Raw genomic sequence first — 25955 nt, forward strand, 5'->3', positions numbered from 1 at the left:
TGCAATTATTCCACTGATTTAATTAGAGATCTGTGAAAAACACCACAGGTGCAGGAAAAACCTATTCTAACTGCACGTCTTCAGTGGAATGCACCTTTGTCCACTGCCGTAAATCTATGTTTTGTAAAGACCTGAAAACAAAACCTGTTTCCACAAGGCCACACATACTTGGTTGCACCATCGTCATATGTTCCCATTAAGACGATGGTCCCATCTTGAATGGTTTTCAGGAACTCGATAAATGGTGCTACATCTGGAGAGAGAAAATACATGCTTTTAGTGACAAAGAAAAACAGCATGGCCTAGTAGATAGTTCAAGGGCCTGGGTTCTAATCCTAATGACCTTGGGCAAGTCACTTCACTTCTCTGGGCCTCATTTACCTCATCTGTAAAATGTGGATGAAGACTGTGTGCCCCATGTGCGACACAGACTGTGCCCAACTTGGCGACCTTGTATCTACCCCAGCACTTAGTACAATGCCTGCCATATAGTAAAAGGTTAACAAATACCATTAAAAACAAAAACAACAAAAAATAAAGCACGTCTCTCTCAGAAGGAGCTCGGGAGAAAGTAAATTAAAAGGAGACATTTTTTTATTTATCCTTCAAAATGGATTACATGGTACAATGATTAAAAACATTAAACTACCCAACCTGGCAAATGAAATAAAATTCAGACTGCCCTAATTTAGACTAAAAATGGCAAGAGACAGGCAAACAGCAAAGCCTCTTCTGAATTTTAAGTTTGTTTTTAAAAGGCAATTTTATCCCAGGTCCCTCTCTTACCCTGAGCATATGGGTTGTATAATATAGCACTGCGATGGCTTCTTAGTTTGAAATAGGGAAAAAGAGCACTCTCAGCAGGAGAGGGGAATCGATTAGCTAATAACGATCTTTCATTATCACCTTAGTTTGTTTAGAGCCACAACGGGGGATGCCAAAAAAAGAAGGCAGTAAGAAGGATGAGGGCGAGGGAGGCTGATGGGGAAATCAGCTCCTCCTCCCCAGTTCTGGTGCTGGCCAAGATGAGGAAAAACATTTTAGCACTGTTAGATGATCTAATTTCAGTTCTTTTCAATTCAGTTCATGATTTCTTCAGGGACTAATTTTCTGGGAGACGGAAATACAGAAAACAGAGAGAGGAAGGCTAGTAACTGAGAACCTAGGTGGTTATGCTACTCCCCACCTGAGAGCACAGTATGCAGAATGCAGAAATCAATCTCCTAAATTATGTAATAAAATACATTGGCACTTACCTCCTCCCCACATGTCAAAATATTTTGTATTTAATGCTTCTCCGGTTTTTCCTATGGAAACATTTCAAAATTTCAAAATATGCAAAGATAGAATCATGTGGGAGAGCATATAGATTAGAAAACTTGAATCAAATTATGAGGCCCTGGAGATAATGTTATGGTTTCAATAAAATATATGATGAAGAAATCCATCATCTACTACTAAGCTAAGTCATTTTGCTTCCCAAGTTCTACTGTGACCTCTAATGTGTTGTGGTAACTCAAATTAACCCAGCCACTTTTTGGAATTAACTTTTAGGCTAGATCTGCAATATAGGCAAAAAAACCAATCTGTGGGTTTTTGTGTTGTTGTTTTTGTTTGGGTTAGTGTAAAGTTGAGTGCACTACGCATATTGACTGCTATTTGTCAATATCAATGCTGCATTTTGTTTTTTGTTTGGGTTAGTGTAAGCTTGTGAACACTAGTCCTAATGACTTCTATTTATCAACATCAATACTGCATTTTGCTGTTTTTGTTTGGATTAGTGTAAATTCCTGTATACTAAGTCATAATGGCCATTGATGTTTCTCAATATCAATATTGCATTGGCTGCCAGACTACACTCTGGGGAAAAATTCTTTGGGTCAGGTTTACATTCCTTTCAACCCATGTGTCGAGAAGTACAGACCCTTGCCAACTCCCTAGGGCCATCATTTGGCTGCATCAGGTCACCAGTCTGGGCATACATCTGTATATATCTGTAATTCATTTATCTATTTATTTATATTAATGTCGGTCTCCCCCCCCCCCAGACTGTGAGCTCATTGTGGGCAGGAATGCATCTGTTTGTTGTTATACGCTACTCTCCCAAGCACTAAGTACAATGCTTTACACACAGCAAGTGCTCAATAAATACAATTGAATGAATGAATGAAACATGAAAATACCTAGTAACACGCAATTTTAGTGAAAAAACCTTTTGGTGAAGACCTGGCTGCCTCTCTCATAAATCCATCTGGGGCAATTCCCCAAGGCCTGGAACATTACACAGAGCACCTCGGCCTGGAAGAAATCTGCAGCTGCAGGGCCACGTCAGCACCCAAACTACTGGGGAACAGGTTCTGGGTGGCGGGAGCTCTCTAGCCCTGGTCGGAAGCCGCACAGCTCCCTGACCCCCTCTGACCAAACTGGGTAGCGATAGTGCCACCTTTACTGATATGTTCTGGTGCCCGAGGTCCTCAGGGATGGTTCTGGGTGAAGGAGGCACCGTAGCCTATCAAAGAGAACATATTTTCATCTGAATCTTGAACTGCCAATAGATCTGGATTCTCTATTCCTACCTCAGATATTGGCTTCCTTTCCTTATATTCTAATCTACCAACTAATAGCTAATCAAATGTAGGCCACCGTAGTCTGAACCTTAGCTCACAATGAACAGTGACAACCTGCCCCCATTATACGTCCTTTCCCAGCTTGGAATTTCTGCACCTTCCTTTCTTTCACCTGCCTGAAAATGGGTTGAAGGGTAGTCTAAGCCTGTCGCAATGTTTGGACCAGTGCTCTGAATCAGACTCTCTCTGCCTTTTCTTTCCCTTTATAAGTCAGTCTGGCCTGGACTCAGTGAAGTAAAGAGAGGCACAAGACTTTGTTTTTCTATTATTCTATTCCTTGGGATCACCTTGTTTGTTTAGACACAAAATGTTTAAGCAGGTAGATTACAATAAGCAAAACCTAAAGGATTTCAATTGAGAAAGTTTTCGTTTCCACTTTTCTCAGCAAAAGGGAAGATGCAGAAAAGTGATTTTAAGTTTAGGTCAAATTGTACCCTAAAACCTTTCCGCTGGGTGCTCTGGCCTACTATTAGGACAATAATTTCCTTTGCACAAATTAAAATAATTATACTCACCATTTACCAAAGCGATATTTATCCCTCTGCCAACATTATTCTTAACACCACTCATTAAACTGAAAGAGAAATTAAACTCCGATAAACATCTAAATCAAACATTTCACAATAAAAGAGTCACAGATATGTAACCCATTTTAATGACCAGAGGTAGCCAACCATTTCAATAACAAGAATCGATTAGGTTCCTTAAATATCCAGGGGTAAGAGGAGAAAAGGATCATTCTCAAAATATTTTATCTGGTCATTTCCAACAATTTGGATAGAATTATAATGGAAGACTTGGCCTTACTCCAGTCGAATCCAAGTGTGCAGTCTCCAGGCAGGCGTTGCATTATCTGGCTAGCCTTCCTATTGGTCAAAGCCATTGGTTTGGGAAATGGTAATGTATGGGGTTGGAAATGGAAAGGATGGGGGTTGGCCGGTGAGAGAGGAGGAAGAGGAAAGTGGGGACAGAAGAGTGAGAGCATGGGGATGGTTTCACAGTTGAGGCTTGCTCACTCCAAATTCTATTAATATTGGCAGTTGGCAATTACAAATAGCCTGTCCCTTGAGAGAAGAAGGGGCCTAATAGAAAGGGCGGAGATCTCAAGGGGGACTCAGGTAAACCCCCCTTGTTATGCCCTAATTCTGTGCACCTTATGGCTGAAATGGAAAAATTGTCATTCAACTGTAAACCCACCCCAAACACCATCTGAAAGCCAGAATCTCTGCTTTCCCTCACTCATTCCGCCTCCCCTCCCCAAACACGAAATGGAAGCCAGCTTCTCCATTTCATCCAAAGCAGCACAGAGAAACCCTCATATAGCCACTCCCCAGCACTTCCCCGAATGCAATCTGGAAGCCAGCATCTCTGATTCATCAGAAAGCAGCACAGAATTGTGGCGAGATAGAAGAGACTGACTAGATCCAATCTCTGCCCCATCTACATGGCCCCTGTTGTGTGCTGTTTTTGATAAAACAGGGAAATCCTTCATTTCTGGAGGTGGAGAAACAAGTTATGATGGCAACTGCTAATGGCTACAATCGTTGTCCTACCACCAACTAGGATCTTTAAATGGCATCAATCTTCAACAAAGTGGAGGAACTTCAGTGCCAACTGGTAGAAAGAACACGGGCCTGGGAGTCAGGAAACCTGAATTTTAGTCCAGACTCTGCCACTGGCCTATTGGGTGACTTTGGGAAAGTTACTTAATCTCTATGAGCATCAATTTCCTCAACTGCAAAATGGGCATAAGATATAGAATAAGCTCTTTGTGGGACAGAGTTCATGTCTGACCTCAAAGCCTTGTATTTACCCCAGCACATAAATGGTAAGGACTTAATGAAATGCCATAATAAAGATGACAAAAGGCCACCTTAATAGATGCTCAAATGTGCATCAGAAGGATACATCCTGCCTAACGATGCTTTATGAGGGGAAAATCACTGGTTCCATTTAAATTGGACATATTTTTCACTAAAACTGAAAAACCATTACTGCAGAAAGCAGCATAAGCTTCTGCAGCCTCCTGCAAAGACTAATAATGATACAATTCCTTACTCAGTGTTGTGGTGCTTTGCTTTGAGTTACTTAAAAAAGAATACACAATAGTTTAGTAATTGTTTGTTACAGAATATTGCATGGAAAGGAATGTCACTTCTCCAGAGGTTCTGTGGCAGATTCCAATTTAGGACAAGCAAGTCTTTGGGAAAACCTAGGCCAAAATACAATCACTTATGATACAACCACATTTCTGAGGAACAAATTATGGTTGTATGAGTGGACATGCCTTCACTTGTCTTTCTAACACGGTTTCTTCTAGCAGTAACGACAAACAGAAACACAATACTTCTGGTGTTCCACAAGATGGCAGCAGTCTATCAATTTCACATATTCAAACAATGCCTTCAATTAAAATTTTTAAACATCAAAAATAAATACATAAGCTAAAATTTAAAGTACTTAAGGGTTTTATGTGAGGCAGCACGATACTGTTACAAGAAATATTAACCATGCAATGATAAAAACTTATGATGGCAAAAGGGTTCCATCCACCTTACTGATCTGCCCCACTTTTTCAAGCTAATTATTCTGTCACTTTGAGTCTACTGTTGCTGTTTTTACACTTAGTTTTCAAATACTAGGCAAAGAATATCCTGTAAAATACTGAATTCATTCTGTGCTTAAGATTGTTTTTGAATCTAAAGAACCCAATGAAAACAATTACGAACATTTCAAATACCATATTAAACTGCCTAATTAACTGAACGAGTCCTCTTCTTCCCCCATTACACACATTTATGTATTCAAATATTTTATAGTTTATGTTACTGATCTGTAGTTGTAGTTTATCAAAAATCTATTAGAAATGCCAACTAATCTTTAATGTATTAGAAGATGCCCTTTATCACATATTTATGACATGAAAATACATTATGCATGCTAATGTAGACTAATTATGCATTACACAAAAATTCTAAAATTTAAGGCAGGCATGACCATAAAAAGGAAAAACAAAACTTCCATTTTAACACCACCGGCTCACCTCTGAATAACTTGAACTCAAATAAGTAACCAATGGTATTTATTTAAAAACTTATTGTCTGCAGAGCATTGGACCTAAAAGTACAGTAAAATATACTGTACTTTTAAAATATAAGATGGCGGTCACGATCCCTGCCCAAAAGCATACAGTGTTTGAGATCTCGAAAAATGGCGGAGAAAAAAAGCAAGTGTATGTACTGAAAATGGAAGGGACTTCCCCCATTTTAAAGGTTAACAGGACTGCTTACACAGGACCCAGATTAAAATCTCAGAATTCTGCTTAAGTACAACTCTGTATTTTATTCATTTGGCTTTTATGTATGAGTAAAGTTGGTTTATAATGACCCTAGCCTTTTCATTTTTAAGGTTTTAGGATGTTTTCGCCATTCTCTTATCTGGCCTCACAACAAACCTTTGAGGTCGGAATAATCAAAATAATGGTATTTGTTTAATGCTTACTATGTGCCAAACAGTGTACTAAGCACTGGGCTAGATACCTCACAGGGCTCACAGTATGGTTGATTATCTGAATTCTGCAGTTGAAGGAAGGAAGGAAACTGAACATTAATGTAGGCACAACAGACTCATTCCTTCAGAAGAGAGGCACAGATAGTTATTCATTTGCATTCACTCATTGGCCACCCTTTCCAAGAACTACAAATTACTTAGACATTATCTGTAAATGGTTGACAACCCTCCACATCATGATCTATTAGAAAAAAGGGAAATGAAATGGGTAATATTTTTTCACAACACTGTATTCACCAAAAATTTAACAGAGAGAACTCCACTCCAGCTCTCACTCCAGTGCCTGGCACATAGCAAATGCTTAACAAATGCCACAGTTATTACTATTATTATTAACTTGCAGGAAGAGTGACAGAGTCTTCAGCCAAAACAAGACTGGGAACCACATATTTAGAGTTTTGAGGATCAGACCAGATGACTTTGAGGTTCTTCCCAGAACACGTTTTATATGCGTCATTAAATCTAAAGAGTTTTTTTCTGAATATTTAGCAGTTTGAACATTGTTAGTGCTTGTCATAACAGTTTGATTACTTTTAAATTTTACATTAAGATAGAAGTGTTATTTTACTGATGTGCATTACTTTTTATAGCTTGATTTTCTTCAGGTAAATGAAACACTATGAAGAATTTGTCTTCAGGTAATTATAATTTAACCTGCAATTATATAGCTATGACTATTTGATTATACAGCAATTGTCAGGAATTGCTAAATAAAGTCTCAACAGCAATGAGGGTGACTTTGCCCTAACCTGTCTTGCTGATACATTTCAAATGTAATTTCCCTTGTTGTCAACTCTAACTGCATGAGAGTTTTAAGGATTTTGTGAGTCTCTAGATACTCTTCTTTCCAGGCTTTCTAGTCAGTCCTTTCTTACTTTATATTTTTAAGATGATCACTTTGTAAATACAAACCCTTTCATTGATCTTTATTGAATTTTAGCTGTTTTGTCGAATCTTAAATATTTAAACATGATTTTGGACATTAGTTGAGTTCTTCTCATGCTGTCCTGACAAGCCAATCAATCGCTCACATTTATTGAGTGCTTACTATGTGAAGAGCACTGTACTAAGGGCTTGGGAGAGTACAGCAGAATTAGTAGACACGTTTCCTGCCCATAACGACCTTACAGTCTACGTTCCACACCAATTTGATGCCATCTAAAAACTTTCTAAAGCATACTTTTCCAGTTCCCACATTCCCAGATACAAAGCCACATCAGAAAGGGGCCAGAAAATGTAAAGGAATGAATATGAAAATTGGTCTACTGCAATTCCAAAATAGTCCAATCACTTTAGCAACAAATGACCAATATAATTCTTATAAGCTGATATATCCACCTTCTTACCAAAAAAAAAAGATATACAAACTTTATTTCATACAAACTCAAATTCTGAATGTAACAAATACTTACACATTATCTTCTACGCAAATTTTAGGTCCCACTACATTGGCTGCTCCACTTGCCATTTTAAAGGCAAAATGCTTCTCTGGACATGATTTTGAAATCCCACATTTATATCTTGGAGGCTTTGTAGCTTTGGGAAAGAAAAAAATGTATTTTAGAAGAATGAGCAACCATACATATATTAACAAAAAGAGCATGATGACCACTTTAGCATACATACACAACTAGTTTTCCAAGGGGGTAATAATGTTGGTATTTGTTAAGCGCTTACTATGTGCAGAGCACTGTTCTAAGCGCTGGGGTAAATACAGGGTAATCAGGTTGTTCCACGTGAGGCTCACAGTTAATCACCATTTTACAGGTGAGGTAATTGAGGCACAGAGAAGTTAAGTGACTTGCCCACAGTCACACAGCTGACAAATGGCAGAGCCAGGATTCGAACCCATGACCTCTGACTCCCAAGCCCGGGCTTTTTCCACTGAGCCACACACGCTGGGTAGAAAAGAGTTGTATTCAACCTACATCATGCTTGATATGACAGTAGATATTTCTGAAGTTTTGCAACCATAACACACCACATTCTGAATTTAAGGGTTTTTTCCCCTCTTTAGGAAGGGAATTCATGTTCAACATTAAAAGTTATGTTAAAAACTCTAATTCCAGTTGTTTATATTATCCCCAGTTGAAGAAAAGAACAAAGGAACTTGGATTATATTGTATTTCAGAATTTGAGTAAAATTTAACAGCTCTGTGGCTTGTCCATATACTATACTATAACTCCTAAAGGAGAATTTTCCTCCTGTCATGAATTTCAGCTTGCTCTACCAATATTTAACACATTCTAATTTCAGCTCCTTGTTTTGGCCTTTTTTTTTTTTATGGATCATAAACACAGTCCCGATGCCAAATGCCTTCTCTATTGCATTTGGTAGCTTGGTCCCTAAGCAATCATCTGAATTCCTCTTCTCATTGCAAAACTTTTAAATCAATTCCTCATTCAAGTTTAAGTGGGCACCCGGTCCAATTAAAGTGAACAGGGGTTGTGCCCATGGCAAGCTTCACAGACTACATGGCACCATGCAAAACTGCGCAAAATACTATGTTTGAGAGAGAAAATACTTACAACGTGTAGCTGGGTCCAACGCTGACCTTGCTAGAACAGAAAAGTTAAGATAATTAGCTTCCTCAAAGGAAAGTTTGCATGTGAGTTCCAAGTTTTATATACCACTCATTTACAACTTTCAAGGGGCCTATAAAAACAAGTGTGTTTGTTTTTTAGTGTTATTATTTTGGGGACATTTACTACCACATCTAAAACAAAGCACAGGCACTCTGAAAGGGAAAAGAGAAAAAAAGTGCTTTGGGATATACAATTCACAGCTACATAACCAGTAATTGTACAGGTTTGGATTACACAGAGTGATATTTTATTATAGATGCTAAATACAGTTGCTATCTTTAATTATTATCATTGTTAATCTAAGACCTAATTATAAAGGCACTAAACTTTGACTGATTTCAGTGTACTGGCATACCCTAATTTCCAAGCACACCACAGCATGTATAACTTGGAGACAGGAGCAACTGCATATGCTACCTTCCCCAGGGAGTTGTAAAGTGGCCCTGACTTTATTTCCAGTTGGCACAGTTAATTCCCCTTCCCCCGTTTTTTAATGGTATTTGTTAAGCGCTTACTATGCGCCAGGAACTGTACTAAGCACTGGGATAGACAGAAGTTAATCAGGTTGGGCACAGCACATGTCCCACATGGAGCTCACAGTAGTAATCCCCATTTTCAGATGAAGAAACTGAGGTACGGAGACTTCCCCAAGGTCACACAGCAGCCAAGCGGGGAGCTGGAATTAGAACCCTGATCCTTCTGACTCCCAGGCCTGTGCTCTATCCACTAGGCCATGCTGCTCACCCCAACTCTGTTCCCGATCAGGCAAGGAGGTCGAGTGCCGCAAGCCAGTGAATGGGAAGAGGCCAAGTGAGGAAGTTGGAGAAGACGCAGTTGCTGTAAACTGCCACTGAAGTTTGAAGTAGAGATGGGAGAGAGAAAAAAAATTTGAACCCCACAGCAGTTCAGCAGAAGGGAGTGCAGGGGAGCGCTCAGTACAGTGCTCTGCACACAGTAAGCACTCAATAACTAGGACTGACTGACTGACTGGGAGACCAGGAAGGTGCATTCTCACCTCTTCGGGAAGACAGCCTAAGCAGTGTGTGCTGCCAGAAAGCCCAGGGAGGGAGTCTTTGAGTTGTTTCACCTTAGGGTTCGGGTAGTAAATTTACTTCTAGTTTTGCTATTCATTTTGATGTTCGAAGGCATTTCTTTTGAGAATTCATGATGTCATAAAAATGTGATGTTGATTTTAGGCTTTGAAGTATTTGAAGAGACGCTACACAATCATTTAGTGATGTTTAACATAATATTAATCATTATAATAACTGTTATTTTTTAGTGCCAGGCACTGTATATGCTGGGGTAGATACAAGGTAATTACTATGTGACTGGCCCTGTACTAAATGCTGGGATAGATACAAGGTAATTGGGTTAGACATAGTCCCTGCTTCACATAGGGCTCACAATCTTAATCCCCATTTTCCAGATGAGGTTACTGAGGCACAGAAGTGAAATGACTTGCCCAAGGTCATAAAACAGTCAATTGGCAGAGCAGGGATTAGAACCCAGATCCTTCTGACTTCCAGGCCGTGCTCTATCCACTAAGCCATGCTGTTTCTCACTATATTATGTACACTGTATTACATTATATACATACACTATATTACTTTGTATGGGAATTTCATTTGAATTTTCTCAGAGACTAATTAATATGTAAGTCTGTGGGAAAGTTTACTTTACAATATAGTCATTCTTTCCAGGAGCGTGGCCTGGCTGTATTGTGAAGTATGCCTGGACCAAGTAGAAGGAGCGTGTCCCAGTGGATAGAGCATTAGCCTGGAAGTCAAAAGGACCTGGGCTCTAATCCCGGCTCTGCCTCTGGTCAGCCGAGTGACCTTGAGCAAGTTACTTCACTTCTCTGTGCCTCAGTTACCTCATCTGTAAGACTGGGATCCCCATGTGGGACATGGACTGTAACCAACCTGATTAGCTTGTATTTACTCCAGTGCTTAGTACAGAGCCTGGCAGATAGCATTCAAATAACATTTTTGAAAAAACAAAACAAATCAAGAACCCGGAGACAGAATTAACTTTTTAGATACCCCTTAGCCAGCTAGCTAGCTAGGAGTACTTATTGATCACATAGGTCTGTACCAAGGCAATCGATGGCACCTAAACCTATTCTGGCTAGAACATAACTAAGCTTTGAGGTTCACTTAGCTATCTGACTAATTTTGTGGCCACAGTTCTAATTTTCCTACCTATTTCTCTTCTTCCAAACAACTCTGAAACCTTCTGCTGAAACACAATTAAGGAACTTGAGGGAGGGAGTGAAGAAGAATATGGAATAGAGATTATTCTCTAAAGAAACTAGGCTTCCCAGAAAGCAATGAATATTTCTTGCTCCTTAACAGGATCTGCAAATAGCAACATTTCCTTCACAGACTTCACTTCCCAGAGGGCATTTCTCTGAACTTCCTACCTACCCAGATTTCCTGGGGATGGGGATCTTTAAGAGGCCAAGTGAGACACTTTGCCTTCCTGTTCCTCACTTCTCAGTGTGTGGGGTATGTTTGCCTAAACACAAACTAGTTTTTGTCTCCTGAGAAGAGCTTCCATATGGGCAGGTAATCCACTTACTCATGTTCGATTGCTAACTTTAGCACTAAAAGGTTATGAAATGGCAAACTAGAAGATCCCTGTTAGTTTCCCCTTTTCAGTTCACGTTCTGTCTTTACTGAATTAAACTCGTGTGTGGGGGTTTATGACCCTGATCCTTTTACGATGGATAGCAAAGCACTCACTGACTCTCAGGAGCAGTTGGCAGAGGTTCTCAGGACTCTGTGAACAATTTAATTCATTTGAGTCTTTCTCAGGGGAATTAGATTTTTAATTCTCATCTGAGACAAGTAATTACCAGCATATGACCTAACGAGCTGCTACTCAACCTGTGCATTACTTTTAAATGTCTTACTTTCTCGGCTCCTCAGTCTCTTCAAAGAATTGTTTAATGCTGAACCCAGTTGCCCAACAGATGATGTGTTTTATGCCCCATTGAATCTCCACCCCTGTTCCTTTCCTATCCCCTTGAGCATCTGTTGGCCCTTACCGTCCTCCCTGACCAGAGCTAAGTCAGAAGAGCTGGATTCGACACCCACAGTGCTGCCAAGGCTCCAGAACACTACTCCGGCTGGCACAGAACCCGCAGCAAGTCTTTACCACAGACTCACATACTGGTTTAAAAAGGCTTAATCAATTGTTTTTTAACCATACACCAAGTTTACAGATATGATACAAGAACAAAGCTTTCCTCTTCAGTTCAGAAGCACTACATGTTTAAATAGTCCTTGACATTTTGCTTTAAGTACATAGAGCTAGCAAACCAGTGGAAAACTCAGCACTCGACTTCTCAGTAAATTCAGGGCTGGATTTTTCATGCTGTTCCTCTGTCAAATGACCATTTCATTTCCCTTTTCGATTCTGGTTGATTATTTGATAATATATTGGATCAATATGCTTTCACGCAAACTAAGTTTTCAATTTGGTATTCTTTTTAAATAATATATATTAGATATCCATAATATCCCCATAACAGAATGGATGATCAACACTGTCATTTTATTGATAATTTCTTGTAGGGTGTCCAAATGTGCCACTAAACAGATGAAAATAAATCTTACCCAATAGAAATCACAGAAAGGAAATTCTAGAAGTAGGAATGGCTGAGACATAAAATTTTTACTTGTACAGGTGCAATGTCTACTGTGGGGAAGCACGCAATCTGATTTTCCTTCTTCTGTTTGCTGCCTCTCTCTGACTATAATTCTACACAATTTAACAGGGAAATGTCTTCATCCCCACACTCACATTCCTCAATCCCAGGAGAAACAGGAGATGGCAGCACTTCCTTATTAGCCTTGCAATCATAATGTCCACTGGCTGTGGACAATTGGGAAACACTCATATCGCCTCCTTACTTTTCTTCATTTTATCTCCATAAAATGAACTTTTTGATTCCCCACATCCCCTCACACACAAAAATAATCCCAGGCCACTGTCCGATTCAGCTTTGGTTGCTTTAAAAAGTACCAAGTTCCTATTTCATCAGAGACCGTGGGCAATTTCAGAACACACTCCACAAGTCACTCAGGATAACATTTATAAATCTACTGGTTAAAAGTTCTAATCAATTTATCATACTTACTGAGCACTTACTGTGTGCAGAGCACTGTACTATGCACTTGGAGGAGAGGACAATATAACAGAGTGGGTAAATATGTTCCCAGCCCAAAATAAGAAGCAGCGAGGCTGGTGAGAAGAGCACAGGCTTGACTTCTAATTCCGGCTCTGATAAGTGATTACCCTGTGACCTCTGGGTCTGAGTGAGCCCAACCTTCACCGGGCTTTGTATCCAACTCTCAACCACGTGAGGCTCCGGTCTACTGGGCCCAGGTATTGGGTGCTAAACCAAAGAATCATTTCAGACAAAATGTACACTACAAACATTACATGTGGGATAGGAAAAATGTTAATGAGGAAACTTACCAAACAGGTTTCCTAAATTTGCATCCATTTTTATTTCGAATACTTGAGATATAACATAAAATGTCAATAGAAATGCCGCTACAGCTACCACCAACTTTGCAGCACCTAAGCAAAAACAAAGAAAACTTTTAGTTTGAAGAAGTAAACCCAGAGCTCAACTTTGTGGCAGCAACACTTTTAAAGTGTGTTCCAAACCTTCAAGTACAGATCTTATTGTACCGTGAAGTCTTTTATTCTTGCACAATCTCAACAGTGCCTGCGATACAGTTACTGGTTTTATCCACTCTTTGACCACATCATTCATATATTTATCTTCCGGTGCCAACATTCAGAGAGCCTATATTTACAAACTGATTGGTTTTCCAGGGTAACAAAAGCTGTATCTGAAAGCTGAATTGACTTTTTTTTTTCCTTTTGGAAAACAAGGTTCAAACACTCTATAATGTCTATCTTTTCTTCATTTCCATTTTTTGGTTTTGTTCCCTTTCTTTCTTTCAAAGTACTGATGGAACTATTGAGAATGATGACCAAGCCTCGGCCAGGGACTACAGAACAAAGAAGCTACACAAAGGAATTGATTCTAGTGGTAGTAGTTTGCTCAGTGTTACTCGCACTCTCATCCCACCAGTCATGTCCCTCTTCGGGCAGGGAGAATAAAAACAAGCAAACAGCAAACAAGTGCAGCACACTGCAAAAGTCTCAATTGCTCCCTTTATCCATCCTCTTCCCACCCCACAGCATATATGTATATATCTGTAATTTATTTATGTATATTAACATCAGTCTATCCCTCTAGACGGTGAGCTCACTATGGGCAGAGAATGTGTTTGTAGTTGTATGTACTCTCCCAAGCACTTAACACAGTGTTTTGCACAAAATAAGTGCTCAATAAATACAATTGAAGTTGCCTGAAAAGGTTGTTTTTGACGTGTGATACCCATTTAGTGCTGTAGTGTGTTTTTTTAAATGGCATTTATTAAGTGCTTAGCAGAGTGCTCTGCGCATAGTAAGTGCTCAATAAATACGACTGAATTAAGGGTTTATTATGTGCTGGGCACTGCTCTAAGTACTGGGGCAGGTACAAGGTAATCAGGTTGGACACAGTCCCTGTTCCACATCAGGCTCACAGTCAATCAGTCAGTGACTGCAGTGCAACACCGGTGGTCTGCTGGAGTGGCATAATCCAGCCTTGGTAGCCGTTGCTGTCTTGATCATCCTGATTAGCCAGCTATTTTTCAGGACTCTTGCTTTCCTCTTCCCAACCTAGGACTCCTGCCTGTCGAAGAGACCAGACTGCTGTAGCTGGGGTCACTTCCCCAGAACTGCCATCACCTCCATCTACTTCAGGCAACGGGCAGTGGGGCCACCCCTTCCCTCAACTCCCGAGGCAGGCAACTCCTGGACTGGAGAAATCAGATTTGGAAAAGCTAAAATTAAGTCCAATTTTTTTTTCATTTTTTAAGGTTCAAACCTTTGACTAGATTAAAACAAAAAACTGTTCCCTCATCACCGACATTTTTCTTATCACTAGAAAAATCCACTTCGCATTTATTCTCTATGGACATTGTTCTATTTTACACTGTTTCACTTTTGGTTCTCCCTGGGATTTGGGATCTGTACATTTTTATAAGCTTTTTTCCCCCCATTTGAGACCACCTTGGTTATCTACTTGGTAATTCATTCATTCATTCATTCATCTTTCTCTGATGAGCTGCCTTTTTTCCAAAGACTTTTTTCACTCTTGTCTTTGGCTGATGATGCTTATTTCCTTGGGATTTCAATTTTTCCCCCATTATCACATCTTTTTTTGATCATGTTTAGTCTTTTTAAAAGCTTTCAAGAATTTATGATTTCTCCCTAGCTGCCATATTTTGCTTGGTTTCAGCTACCTCTTTACTGAATGTTCAAAGAAAATGAAAAAATTTTAATTCATTCATTTTTTCTCCTTCTATCCATCTGTTTTTCTTTCCGTAGAATTCTTTCTTTTCATTTTGTTACTCAATAGGCTAGTGAATGCATTTTTGGATTACCTGACTACATTTATCCGGGATTTTGTTTTCCTAACAATTTTATGACTGCCAGAATTGTAGCACAGCTCATCTTTTTTCTTCAGAACAGACTCAGGGCAATTGGGGAACTCATGGCCTCGATTCTGTTCATGTGGCTGGGGAAGAAGACTACTTATTAACCTGTGAGATTATCTGGAAAATAAGAGTGTGTGCCTTGGCAATCTTGTGTATGTGCATGCACATTCTCTCTCTCTCTCTCTCTCTCTCTCTCTCTCTCTCTCTCTCTCTCTCTGGCTTTCTCTCTCTGTCATTTCATGTTTATCAGTCGGCTTCTCCATTGATGACTTCTAGAACTACTCTGTACTCAGGCATCTAGGTGGGAATTTAGGACCCTGAATTGGGAGAAACTCTTCAGTTGTGGATCCAACTCTTCCTGCCACAGAAAGTCTTGTGCTTTGAGAAAGCGTAATAAGGATTATACCATTATCATGCCATATTATAATAACAGTAACAATGACAATCATACCTTTGAAGCACTTACTACATGCCAAGCACTGCCTTGATTATTGGGGTAGATACAAGATAATCACCTCAGACACAGTCCCTGATCCATATGAACAAAGAATAGGTTTAATCTCCATTTTACAGATGAGGAAATTGAAGCACAGAAAAGTTAGTGACTTGCCCAAGGTCACACAGCAAGTAAGTGGCAGAGCTGGAATCAGAATCCAGATCCTCACCCTGACCATGCTGTTTCACAATGAAACGAAACTAGGAAATAATGAAACTAACAGTGAATGAAATGAGCTAATAAGGAAATTCAAACTTGGAGCACACTAAATCTGCTTATCAATTTTTTAGTAAAGCTGATTAATAATCAAGCTCCACCAGCACCAAAGTGAAATATTTATCAAACTACTTTTTCAAAGTCATGATCATTCATGAGAAAAATCTCAATATCCCCAGAAATTTGCTTCCAATGTTAGTAATCTATCTACTGGGAAAGATTTCTATTACATCTGCCAGGTGAAAACAAGGTTTAATGAGCATTTACTTCTTCAGTAATTTGAACGATTGTCCAGATTCTCTAATATATCCATTTACAGCCAAAATAATGATGCCTTGAAGATTTTCCTCTTCTGGTGCTTTTTGTACCTTATCAGAGTCCTGAAAAAAAACCCTTTGCTTTGTCCCTTTCCCTTAACCTCCTCTTTTCTTTCTCCTTCATCTCTCCTGAGAGATGGAAATGGAAGGTAAATCCCAGAGCTGCCTCCAGTTGAGGGTGGAGTAGGGGGCAATGTATAGTGGCTTTGGTTCCATTTTATTCCCACGTGGGTTATGATTCAGCTTTATCAAACCAACATTACAATATAGGACTAGGAACTGGTGGCGTTCAACAGCAACAGACTCGTAGTCAGGAAAATGAATTTTAGTCCTGACTGCCACTGGCCTATTATCAATCAATCAATCAGCTATATTTATTGAGCACTTACTGTGTGGAGAGCACTGCACTAAGTGCTTAGGAGAGTACAATATAATAGAGTTGGTAGACAAGTTCCCTGCCTACTGTTATGAGACATGAGGCAAGTCACTCAACCTCACTTTCTTCATCTGTAAAACCTGGACATAATGCCCGTTCTTCCACTCTCTTAGACTGTGAGCGCCCTAAGTGCCACAAGCTGGAGCCAATCCGATTCTCCTATACCTACCCTGGTGCTTAGCACAAGACTTGTCAATTAGTACATTCTCAAGAGAATAAAATCAATAACAGTAATGAGAATAGATTTTCAAGACAACTTTGGCAGGCCTGAGAAATCTCAAATTCCCAACATAACAAAAATGCAATGCCAGGGAGAAAGTTTACTTTTAAATATTGATAGGACTGTCAACATCTCCTTTGAGCATAATGCTTCCATCTCTAACGTAGTCGTGCATTTCTTTTAAATACCCAGTACATGATTTAATCAGCACGCTAACCTTTCTCCAATCACAACCCAGGCTGCACACTTCGTTCTTCTAATGCTAACCTTCTTACTGTACCTCAATCTCATCTATTTCACCGCCAAACTCTCGTCCACATCCTACCTCTGGCCTGGAACACCCTCCCTCCTCACATCAGACAGATAATTGCTCTCCCCCATTTCAAAGTCTTATTGAAGGCACATCTCCTCCAAGAAGCCTTCCTTGATTAAGCTTCCTCTCCTCTTCTCCCACTCTTCTGCATAGCCTGATCTCTTCCCTTTATTCATCCTCCCTCCCATCCCCACCCATGGCATATATATATATATATATATATATATATATTGATTTTTTATATTAATGTCTGCCTCCCCCTCTAGACTGTGAGCTCGCTGTGGGCAGGGAATGTGTCTGTTATTATATTGTATTCTCCCAAGTTCTTAGTACAGTGCTTTGCACACAGTAAGCATTCAACAAATACAACTGAATGAATGAATGAATCTTTATTTACCTGGCTCCAACTTCACTGCCAACATTTCTACTAGTTTTATGTCTGATTCTATCTACTGAGGGAGGGCTAAATAAAAACCAGCAGAAATGAGACTCTCTCTTTTCACTAGTGCTCCTCCATTCCTGCTGATCCTATTTCCTAGTTGACCTACAACAGTTCTTTATCAAGGACGTGTGGAAATGTCCACAAAGGGAAAGGTGCCAAAGCAGCAGCACACACTGCTGGTGCATGCAGGGTGAGAGTTTCTTTTTCCCCTTACCATCTTTTCATTACTTTCATGGTGTCTGGCCTTTTGCCACTGTTCTGTCCAGCTACTCTGCTTCTCCACGTCACTGATACATCTGATGGGCCCTTAGCAACAAAAGACTTCAAGTCCATCACGGATGTAGTCAATCACATTGAGTGCTTCTTTGGTGCAGAGCACTGTACTGAGCGCTTGGGAGAGTACAATGTAACAATATAGCAGATGTAACCACCCTTCCAGCTTCAGCAGAGCTCTGTCCTCCTCATTATCCAACATTATCCAACCTTGGCTTCACTGACACTGTTTCCTCCTGGTTCTCCTCCTACCTCTCTGGCCACTCATTTTCAGTCTCTTTCATGGATTCCTCCTCTACCTCCCACCCATTAACTACAGGGGTCCCAGAATGGTTCAGTTCTGGGTCCCCTTCTGTTCTCCATCTACACCTACTCCCTTGGAGAACTCATTCGCCTCCACAGCTTCAACTACCACCTCTATGAGGATGATCCCCAAATCTATATCTCCCACCTTGATCTCTCTCCCTCTCTGTAGTTTCGCATTCCCTTCTGCCTTCAAGAGATGTTTGGATGCCCTCCCATCACCTCAACCTTAACGTGTCTAAAACAGAACTTTTTCCCACCAAAACCCTGTCCTCCCCCGATTTTCCCATCACTGAAGACAGCACTACCATCCTTCCTGCCTCACAAACCTGTAACCTGGGTGTTATCTTTGACTCCTCTCTCTCATTCAATCCACATATTCAATCCATCACTAAATCTTGTCGGCTCCCCCTTCACAACATTGCTAAAATCTGCCCTTCCCTCTCCAACCAAACTGCTCCCATGTTAATCCAAGCACTTAACGTCTCCTGCCTTGCTTACTGTATCAGCCTCCTCACTGACTTCCCAGCCTCCTGTCTCACTCCTCTCCACTTCATACTTAGTACAGTGTTCCGCACACAGTAAGTGCTTAATAAATACTACTGACTGATAACCTTTATCCATCCCACAGTAAATACCATTATTAAGGGACATCTCTTCCAAGAGGACTTCCCTGATGAAACCCTCTTTTCCTTTTGTTCATCTCCCTTCTGGTCACCCTGACTCCTTCTCTTTACTCATTACCCCTCCAAGCCCCACAGCATTTATGTACATATCGGCGATTTAATTATATTAATGGCTGCCTTCCCCTCTAGACTGTAAGGTCACTGTGGGCATTCATTCATTCAATAGTATTTATTGAGTGCTTACTATGTGCAGAGCACTGTACTAAGCGCTTGGAATGAACAAGTCGGCAACAGATAGAGACGGTCCCTGCCGTTTGACGGGCTTACAGTCTAATCGGGGGAGACGGACAGACAAGAACAATGGCAATAAATAGAGTCGAGGGGAAGAACATCTCGTAAAAACAATGGCAACTAAATAGAATCGAGGCGATGTACATTTCATTAACAAAATAAATAGGGTAATGAAAATATATACAGTTGAGCAGACGAGTACAGTGCTGAGGGGATGGGAAGGGAGGGGGGAGGAGCAGAGGGAGATGGGGGGAAAAGAGGGTTAAGCTGCGGAGAGGTGAAGGGGGGGTGGTAGAGGGAGTAGAGGGAGAAGAGGAGCTCAGTCTGGGAAGGCCTCTTGGAGGAGGTGAGTTTTAAGTAGGGTTTTGAAGAGGGGAAGAGAATCAGTTTGGCGGAGGTGAGGAGGGAGGGCGTTCCAGGACCGCGGGAGGACGTGGCCCAGGGGTCGACGGCGGGATAGGCGAGACCGAGGGACGGTGAGGAGGTGGGCAGGGAATGTGTCTGTTACCCAGTACTCTCCCAAGTATTTAGTTAAGTGCTCTGCACCCAGTTAGCGCTCAGTAAATACAAATGACTGACTGACTGACTCCATGGCTCTCTGGCCAGGCTCTCCTGAACAGCAGGGATCAGCTCAAGTTGGGATCAGAACCCGGGTTGGGTTAGGCGGGTCAGTGGCTCTCGTCAACATTACCTGCCTGGTAAGACCTTGGGCAACGCTGCTTCCTTGCAGAAAAACTAGAAACCGAGATCTAAGACCTGCAGGGTGCATGCAATCAATAAAAGAGTTAATCTTTTTAAGCAGAAACTCTGTGAGGGTAGAGAGATTTGGAAGCAAAAGTGAAAACAGCAGTAGCACCACAAACATCATACACAAAAGGACGGACTTTGTGTACAATGTGGTCAGGACTGAGGGTTTCAAATTGGCCTTTACAGTCACACAGACAGCATAGGGGATTTCATCAGTGGTTATCGACTCTGAATATGAAGGGCAACATATGCAATTCCAAAAATAACAACATGGTAAAACAAAGTCTGAATGTATGCTCCCTTCCTCCTCCCCCATCTCTCTCCTTGTTCTTTCCTCACTGTCCTCTTACCCAACTTTTTTCTGGCCCCTTCTTCCCTCATCTTCTCTCCACCACCCTGCTTATCCTGTTCACTTATTCTTTAAGTATTTCCATGAGAGTGTCCAGCTCTGAATTCTGGATGGGTTTGGCTGCAGGGAAACACTTTTATTCTTAATCTAATGTAGTAGGTAATTAGGGAGTGGATGGCAGTTGGAATTTTTAAAAAGGTGTAGTAGTATTGATGAAAATAGAATAAACCAAAACACTGCAAGAGAATACTCTTTTCAAGCTAATAGATGTTATTGAGCTCTATTAGTCAAGATACTGGAATTTTATGGCTGCTCCCTGGGCTTTCTCCTTTCTGCAATTGATTTCATTGTCTCCCCCTGCTCACCTGTAAAATCCTTCAGGTCAGAGATTATGACTGCTAATTCTCTCGTACTCTCCCAAGTGTTTAGTACAGTGCCCGGTACATATTAGGCCCACAAAACATACAACTATTTATAGATTGATTTGCATGGAGATCCTCAGCTGAGTTACAACAAATCCACATGACCCAGAAAAATGCACACAAACACTTAAAGGCCTACAGTGCAGGAGCTCGAAATAAATCCATCTGGACACGATTGCTAGAATTTATTGAGAGCAACTAGTCCCTAGGTAATGGAAAGCACAATCACAGATCACCAAATCCACAGCATCCACGATACAAATCCACTGCCACTTTTCACTTGACCAAAGAAGTCATTTCTTGCCAATGAATCCCCAGTTTCTCCTCGCCTAATAATGTAGTTCAGTAAAAGTTTTGAATGAGCCCAAGTTCACTAGTCCTTATATTCAAAATAATATCTGAGTCATCCACCTAATGAAAACTGGAATCTCACGAGGAGACCTAGTCCTTCCATCTATAAAACCCACTCTGTTCAGCTCTTGGGTTTTCTGCAGGTACTATTTGGAGCATCAAACCTGACCTAAACCTCTCATGTGTGCTTCAGTAAGCAGCTCCTTGCTTTTAAGGACTGACACGCAACCTCTGATGATGGAAGCTTTATTTGACTGCTAGAAACAGCCTTCCAACATGGCTATGCAAATTCCACGACTTTTCATCAGGACCATGATGACCTGCTGAAATAGCATGTTTTGAGGGGCTAGATCCCTGGCAGATGAGAGAAAATCAGCCACTGGGCATCCTTTCTACTTGGGTTGGACCTATCTTCCTTCATTTGGAAGACATCCAGAACACCTGTTCTTACCAAGTTCCAATGAAACAAGGCACACCATTTTTTGGAGCTGGTTCTCAGTCACTCAATGTGTGATCCAGGCTGGTGACCTGACACAGTCAACTGACGGCCCTGAGGAGTTGGCAAGGTTTTCCACCTCTCGACACATGAGTTGAAAGGAGGGTAAACCTGAACCAAAGTATTTCCCCCCAAAGTGCAGTGTAGTCTGGTAACTAATACAGCACTGACAGACAAGCATCCACAGTCATTATGACTAGTGTACACGAAATTACACTAACCCAAACAAAATCAAAATGCAGTACTGATATTGACAAATATCAGCAGTCACTATGACTAGTGTACACAACTTTACACTAACCCAAACAAAAACACCACCACAAAAACCCACCGGTTGTTTTTTATGCTTGGATTGCAGGTCTAGCCTAAAAGCTAACACCCAAAAGTGGTTAGGTTAATTTGAGTTCCCTAACACAATATGTCAGAGGTCACAGTGGAACTTGGGAAGCAAAGTGACACCTTAGTAGTTGTAGATGAATTTCTTCATAAAATATTTTATTGAAACCATAACATTATACACAGGGCCTTATCATTTGATTCAAGCAGTGTAAAATATGGCCTGCCCTCTAAAGAAGTACAATTTACTTCAGATAAGAGCACGCATTACGACGATCAACTGGTTTCCAAGCATATTTGACATCTGCTGTGAAAGCATCTTTGGGCTGCTATTATTACTTATAATAATTATGGTACTTGTTAATAGCTTATTATCTACCAAGCACTCACCGTATGGGGTATGGGGTATGTACCAAGCTGGGGTAGATACAAGATAACTCCATTGGGTGCATTCCCTTGTCCCACAAGGGGGCTCACAGTCTCAGCAGAAGAAAGTAGGATCTAAATAATAATTACAGTATCAAAGTGCTGACTATATGCGAGACACTGCACTAAGCAGCGGGGTGGATGCGAGCGAATCAGTTTGGACATGTGCCACACATTGTACTAAGCGCTGGGATAGATATAAGTCAATCAGGATGGAAACAGACCCTGTCCCAAATATTTAATTTCTCTGGGCTTCAGTTTCCTCATCTGCAAAGTGGGTACCAAATAGACTGTGAGCCCTGAATGGAACATGCTGTTCAAAGCATTTATCATAACCCTCCTTGACTACTGCCTCAGCTTCCCGCTGACTTCCCCACTCCATGCCCTATATCACTCTGTTGCACGGGTCATTTTTCTAAGAAAACATTCAGGCCAAATCCCCGCACTCCTCAAGAAACTCCAGGGGTTGCCCATCCACCTCCTCATCAAACAGAAACTCTCTACCATCAGCTTTAAAGCAGTGGTCCACCTCTCCCCTCATACCTTAACTTACTGATTTCCTATTACCAGCCAGCCTGCTCATTTCACCCCTCTAATGCCAAATGAGTCACCATACATTCATGTTGTCCATCTTGCCAGGGACCCTTTCCCATGTCTCTCCGCTGGCCTGGAGCTTCTTCTCCCTTCATATCCAACAGACCATCGGTCTCCCCATCTTAAAGCCTTACTAAAAATCACACCTCCAAGAGGCCTTACAATCAATCATTCAATAGTATTAAACACTTACAATGTGCAGAGCATTGTACTAAGCACTAGGGAGGATACAACAGAATTGTTAGGCACATTTCCTGGCCACAAGGAGCTGAAAATCTAAGTCCAACTAAGTCCAGATTTGCCTTTCTCCCTCTCCCTTCTATGTTGCCTCTGAACTTGAATCTATACCCTTTAAGTACTTAATATTCAACCCACCCTTGTCCTCACAACACGTTTGTAAATATCCAAAATTATTTTAATGTCTGTCTCCTCATGGGTACGAAAGGTGTCACCTCTGCTGTATTGTACTCTCCCCAACACTTAGTACAGTGTTCCGCACACAGTAAGTGCTTAATAAATACTACTGATTGATAACCTTTATCCATCCCACAGTAAATACCATTATTAATAAATGGTGCTATAATAATAACTGTGGTATTTGTTAAGAACTTGTTATCTGCTAGGCACTCTAAGTGCTGGGGTAGAGACAAGGTAATTGGGTTGGACAAAGTCCCTGTCCCACATAGGGCTCACTGTTTTAATCCCCATTTTACAGATGAGGTAACTGAGCTACAGAGAAGTTGTGACTTGCCCGACGTCACACAGCAGACAAGGGACAGAGCAAGGATGAAAACCCAAGTCTTCTGACTGCCAGGGCCATGTTCTGTCCACTAGGCCATGCTGCTTCTCTTACAAAAGAATGTGTTCTATTCTGTGCCATTTAACATTTTATTAGTGGCTTGGATAATGAACTAGACATATTTTCATCTTAGGATGCCCTTTGTTTTATATTGGAATTGTCTTTCAATCAATCAATGGGATTTATTGAGCATGGCACTTTACTAAGTTCTAGGGATCAAACACCAGAAACGAGACATGGTTCATGGCCCCAGAAATTACAGCAATGGGGAAGCAAGACAGACGTACATGGAGAAAGGCTATGTAAAGCAAAAGTCGGGGGGTAGGTTTCAATCCAGGCTCCTCTCCTTCAGTCCAAAAGGAATATTTTTCTGAGCCAACTGGGTCCTCTTCCATCACATTCATTCAAAGAAGTAGCCACACTTCCCTCTGTATGGCCAGGAGGAGGTAGAGGAGAAACTTTGGCAGAGGGGTGGTGGGAAGCAGGTGCCCAAACTGCAGTGAAGGGGAAATGTTGGCACAGCTGCACCTGGTGCCATCCGTCTAGGGCAGATGTTCTATTTCTCCAGCAAAAGGGAGAAATGAGATGCAGAATTTAAGTACATTGAACATTGAGGCTAGAATTAGAGTTCGAACCACTGAAGACATATTAATCCATAAAACGGTTTCCTGAGCCAACTAAAAACAGTAGCACATTCCTTAAAATTAGTGGGAATTGGCAGCAAATAGTAAATCACTGTGGGCAAACACATTATACGCAGATAATAATAATAATGGTATTTGTTAAGTGCTTACTTTGTGGCAGGCATTGCTCTAAGCGCTGGGGTGGACACAAGCAAATCAGGTTGGACACAGTCCCTGGCCCACTTGGGGCTCACAGTTTCAATCCCCATTTTAGAGATGAGGTAATTGAGGCCCAGAAGTGAAGTGACCTGCCCAAAGTTACACAGCAGACAAGTGGCAGAGCTGGGATTAGAACCCATGACCTTTTGAGTCCCAGGACTGTACTCTTTCCACTACGCCATGATCAACAATACACATATCTCAAATTTACAAACACCTTAAGTCCACAACCCATAATAATAATAATTATGATATTTGTTAAGCATTTACTGTGTGCCAGGCATTGCACTAAGCAACGGGGTGGATACAAGCAAATCAGTTGGACATAGTCCCTGTCCCACGTGGGGTTCACAGTCTCGATCCACATTTTACAGATGAGGAAACTGAGGCATAGAGAAGTGACTTGTACAAGGTTACCAGCAGACAAGTGGCAGAGCCAGGATTAGACCCCATGAGCTTCTGACTCCCAGGTCTGTGGTCTATCCACTATACCAGGCTGCTTCTCTGGGCCCTGTGCACTTGTATTCTGAATTTGCCACCAGAATAATCACCGCATACTCATACTGAGTGTCTCAGACTGTAAGCCCCCCTCATTGTTGGTGGGGAATGTCTACCAACTCTGTTGTGTTGTACTGCCCCAAGTGCATAGTACAGTTCCCTGCACGCAGTAAGCGTTCAATAAATATCCTCGACCGACTGAATGATCAAAGACTTTCAATGATGCTTGAAGCCTATTGGGCTGGAAGAATTTAACAGTGAAGCAGAAGCCACCAGCGTCCAGATTCTTCTTGGCATCCTCGGGCACCGAATAGGACCCTCTACTGGACCCTCTACCCAGCCCTGCTCTACTCTGACGGTCAAAGCGATGTTTTACTCCCACCAACCCATCCACGATGGCCAAATGTCTCCGTGCAGCCCAATTTGGCTGGGGTTGTAGCCACTGGGCCCAAGTCACAAATGCTCTTGGTTCCCTACCGAAAAAGCATCAACTTAGTGTTGCGCCCCTTACTGCTCTTAGGTCTATCCCACTACAAAGATCAAGTCTGCTATAAGGCGGTTAAGTCTGGTGGTGAGTGTGGGACTAACTACATTTTTTAATACCAGTTCAAGAAGGAGCTGGGCTAGGAGTGTGTCAGCCATGAAAAGCAATGAGATACCCTGGTCGTTTTCACAAGATAGTACCATTTTTCAAGTCCTGGATCATTTCTTCGGTGCTTCATATGCTAAGGAAAAATGCAGGTAAGAATCTAACCATTTTGGCTCCCCTTCTTGCTCAGATTTCAATAGGAATGCCATCAGACTCCA

General features: G+C 41.2%; 1 protein-coding gene across 1 annotated transcript in view; it reads right to left on the bottom strand.

The window, feature by feature from the left end:
- The window catches only part of FAM3C (FAM3 metabolism regulating signaling molecule C), a 37490-nt gene that overhangs the window by 4742 nt on the left and 6793 nt on the right, over positions 1 to 25955 (bottom strand). The window contains exons 4-10 of the mRNA XM_029072865.1: positions 25422 to 25621; positions 13272 to 13376; positions 8727 to 8756; positions 7610 to 7733; positions 3143 to 3201; positions 1257 to 1307; positions 169 to 253 (exon numbers count right to left, since the gene is read on the bottom strand). Coding sequence (XP_028928698.1) covers positions 169 to 253; positions 1257 to 1307; positions 3143 to 3201; positions 7610 to 7733; positions 8727 to 8756; positions 13272 to 13376; positions 25422 to 25621 — 654 coding nt within the window. The remainder of the gene's footprint in view (positions 1 to 168; positions 254 to 1256; positions 1308 to 3142; positions 3202 to 7609; positions 7734 to 8726; positions 8757 to 13271; positions 13377 to 25421; positions 25622 to 25955) is intronic.

Source organism: Ornithorhynchus anatinus, chromosome 10, assembly GCF_004115215.2.
Source record: "Ornithorhynchus anatinus isolate Pmale09 chromosome 10, mOrnAna1.pri.v4, whole genome shotgun sequence".
In the NCBI taxonomy this organism is placed as follows: Eukaryota; Metazoa; Chordata; class Mammalia; order Monotremata; family Ornithorhynchidae; genus Ornithorhynchus; species Ornithorhynchus anatinus.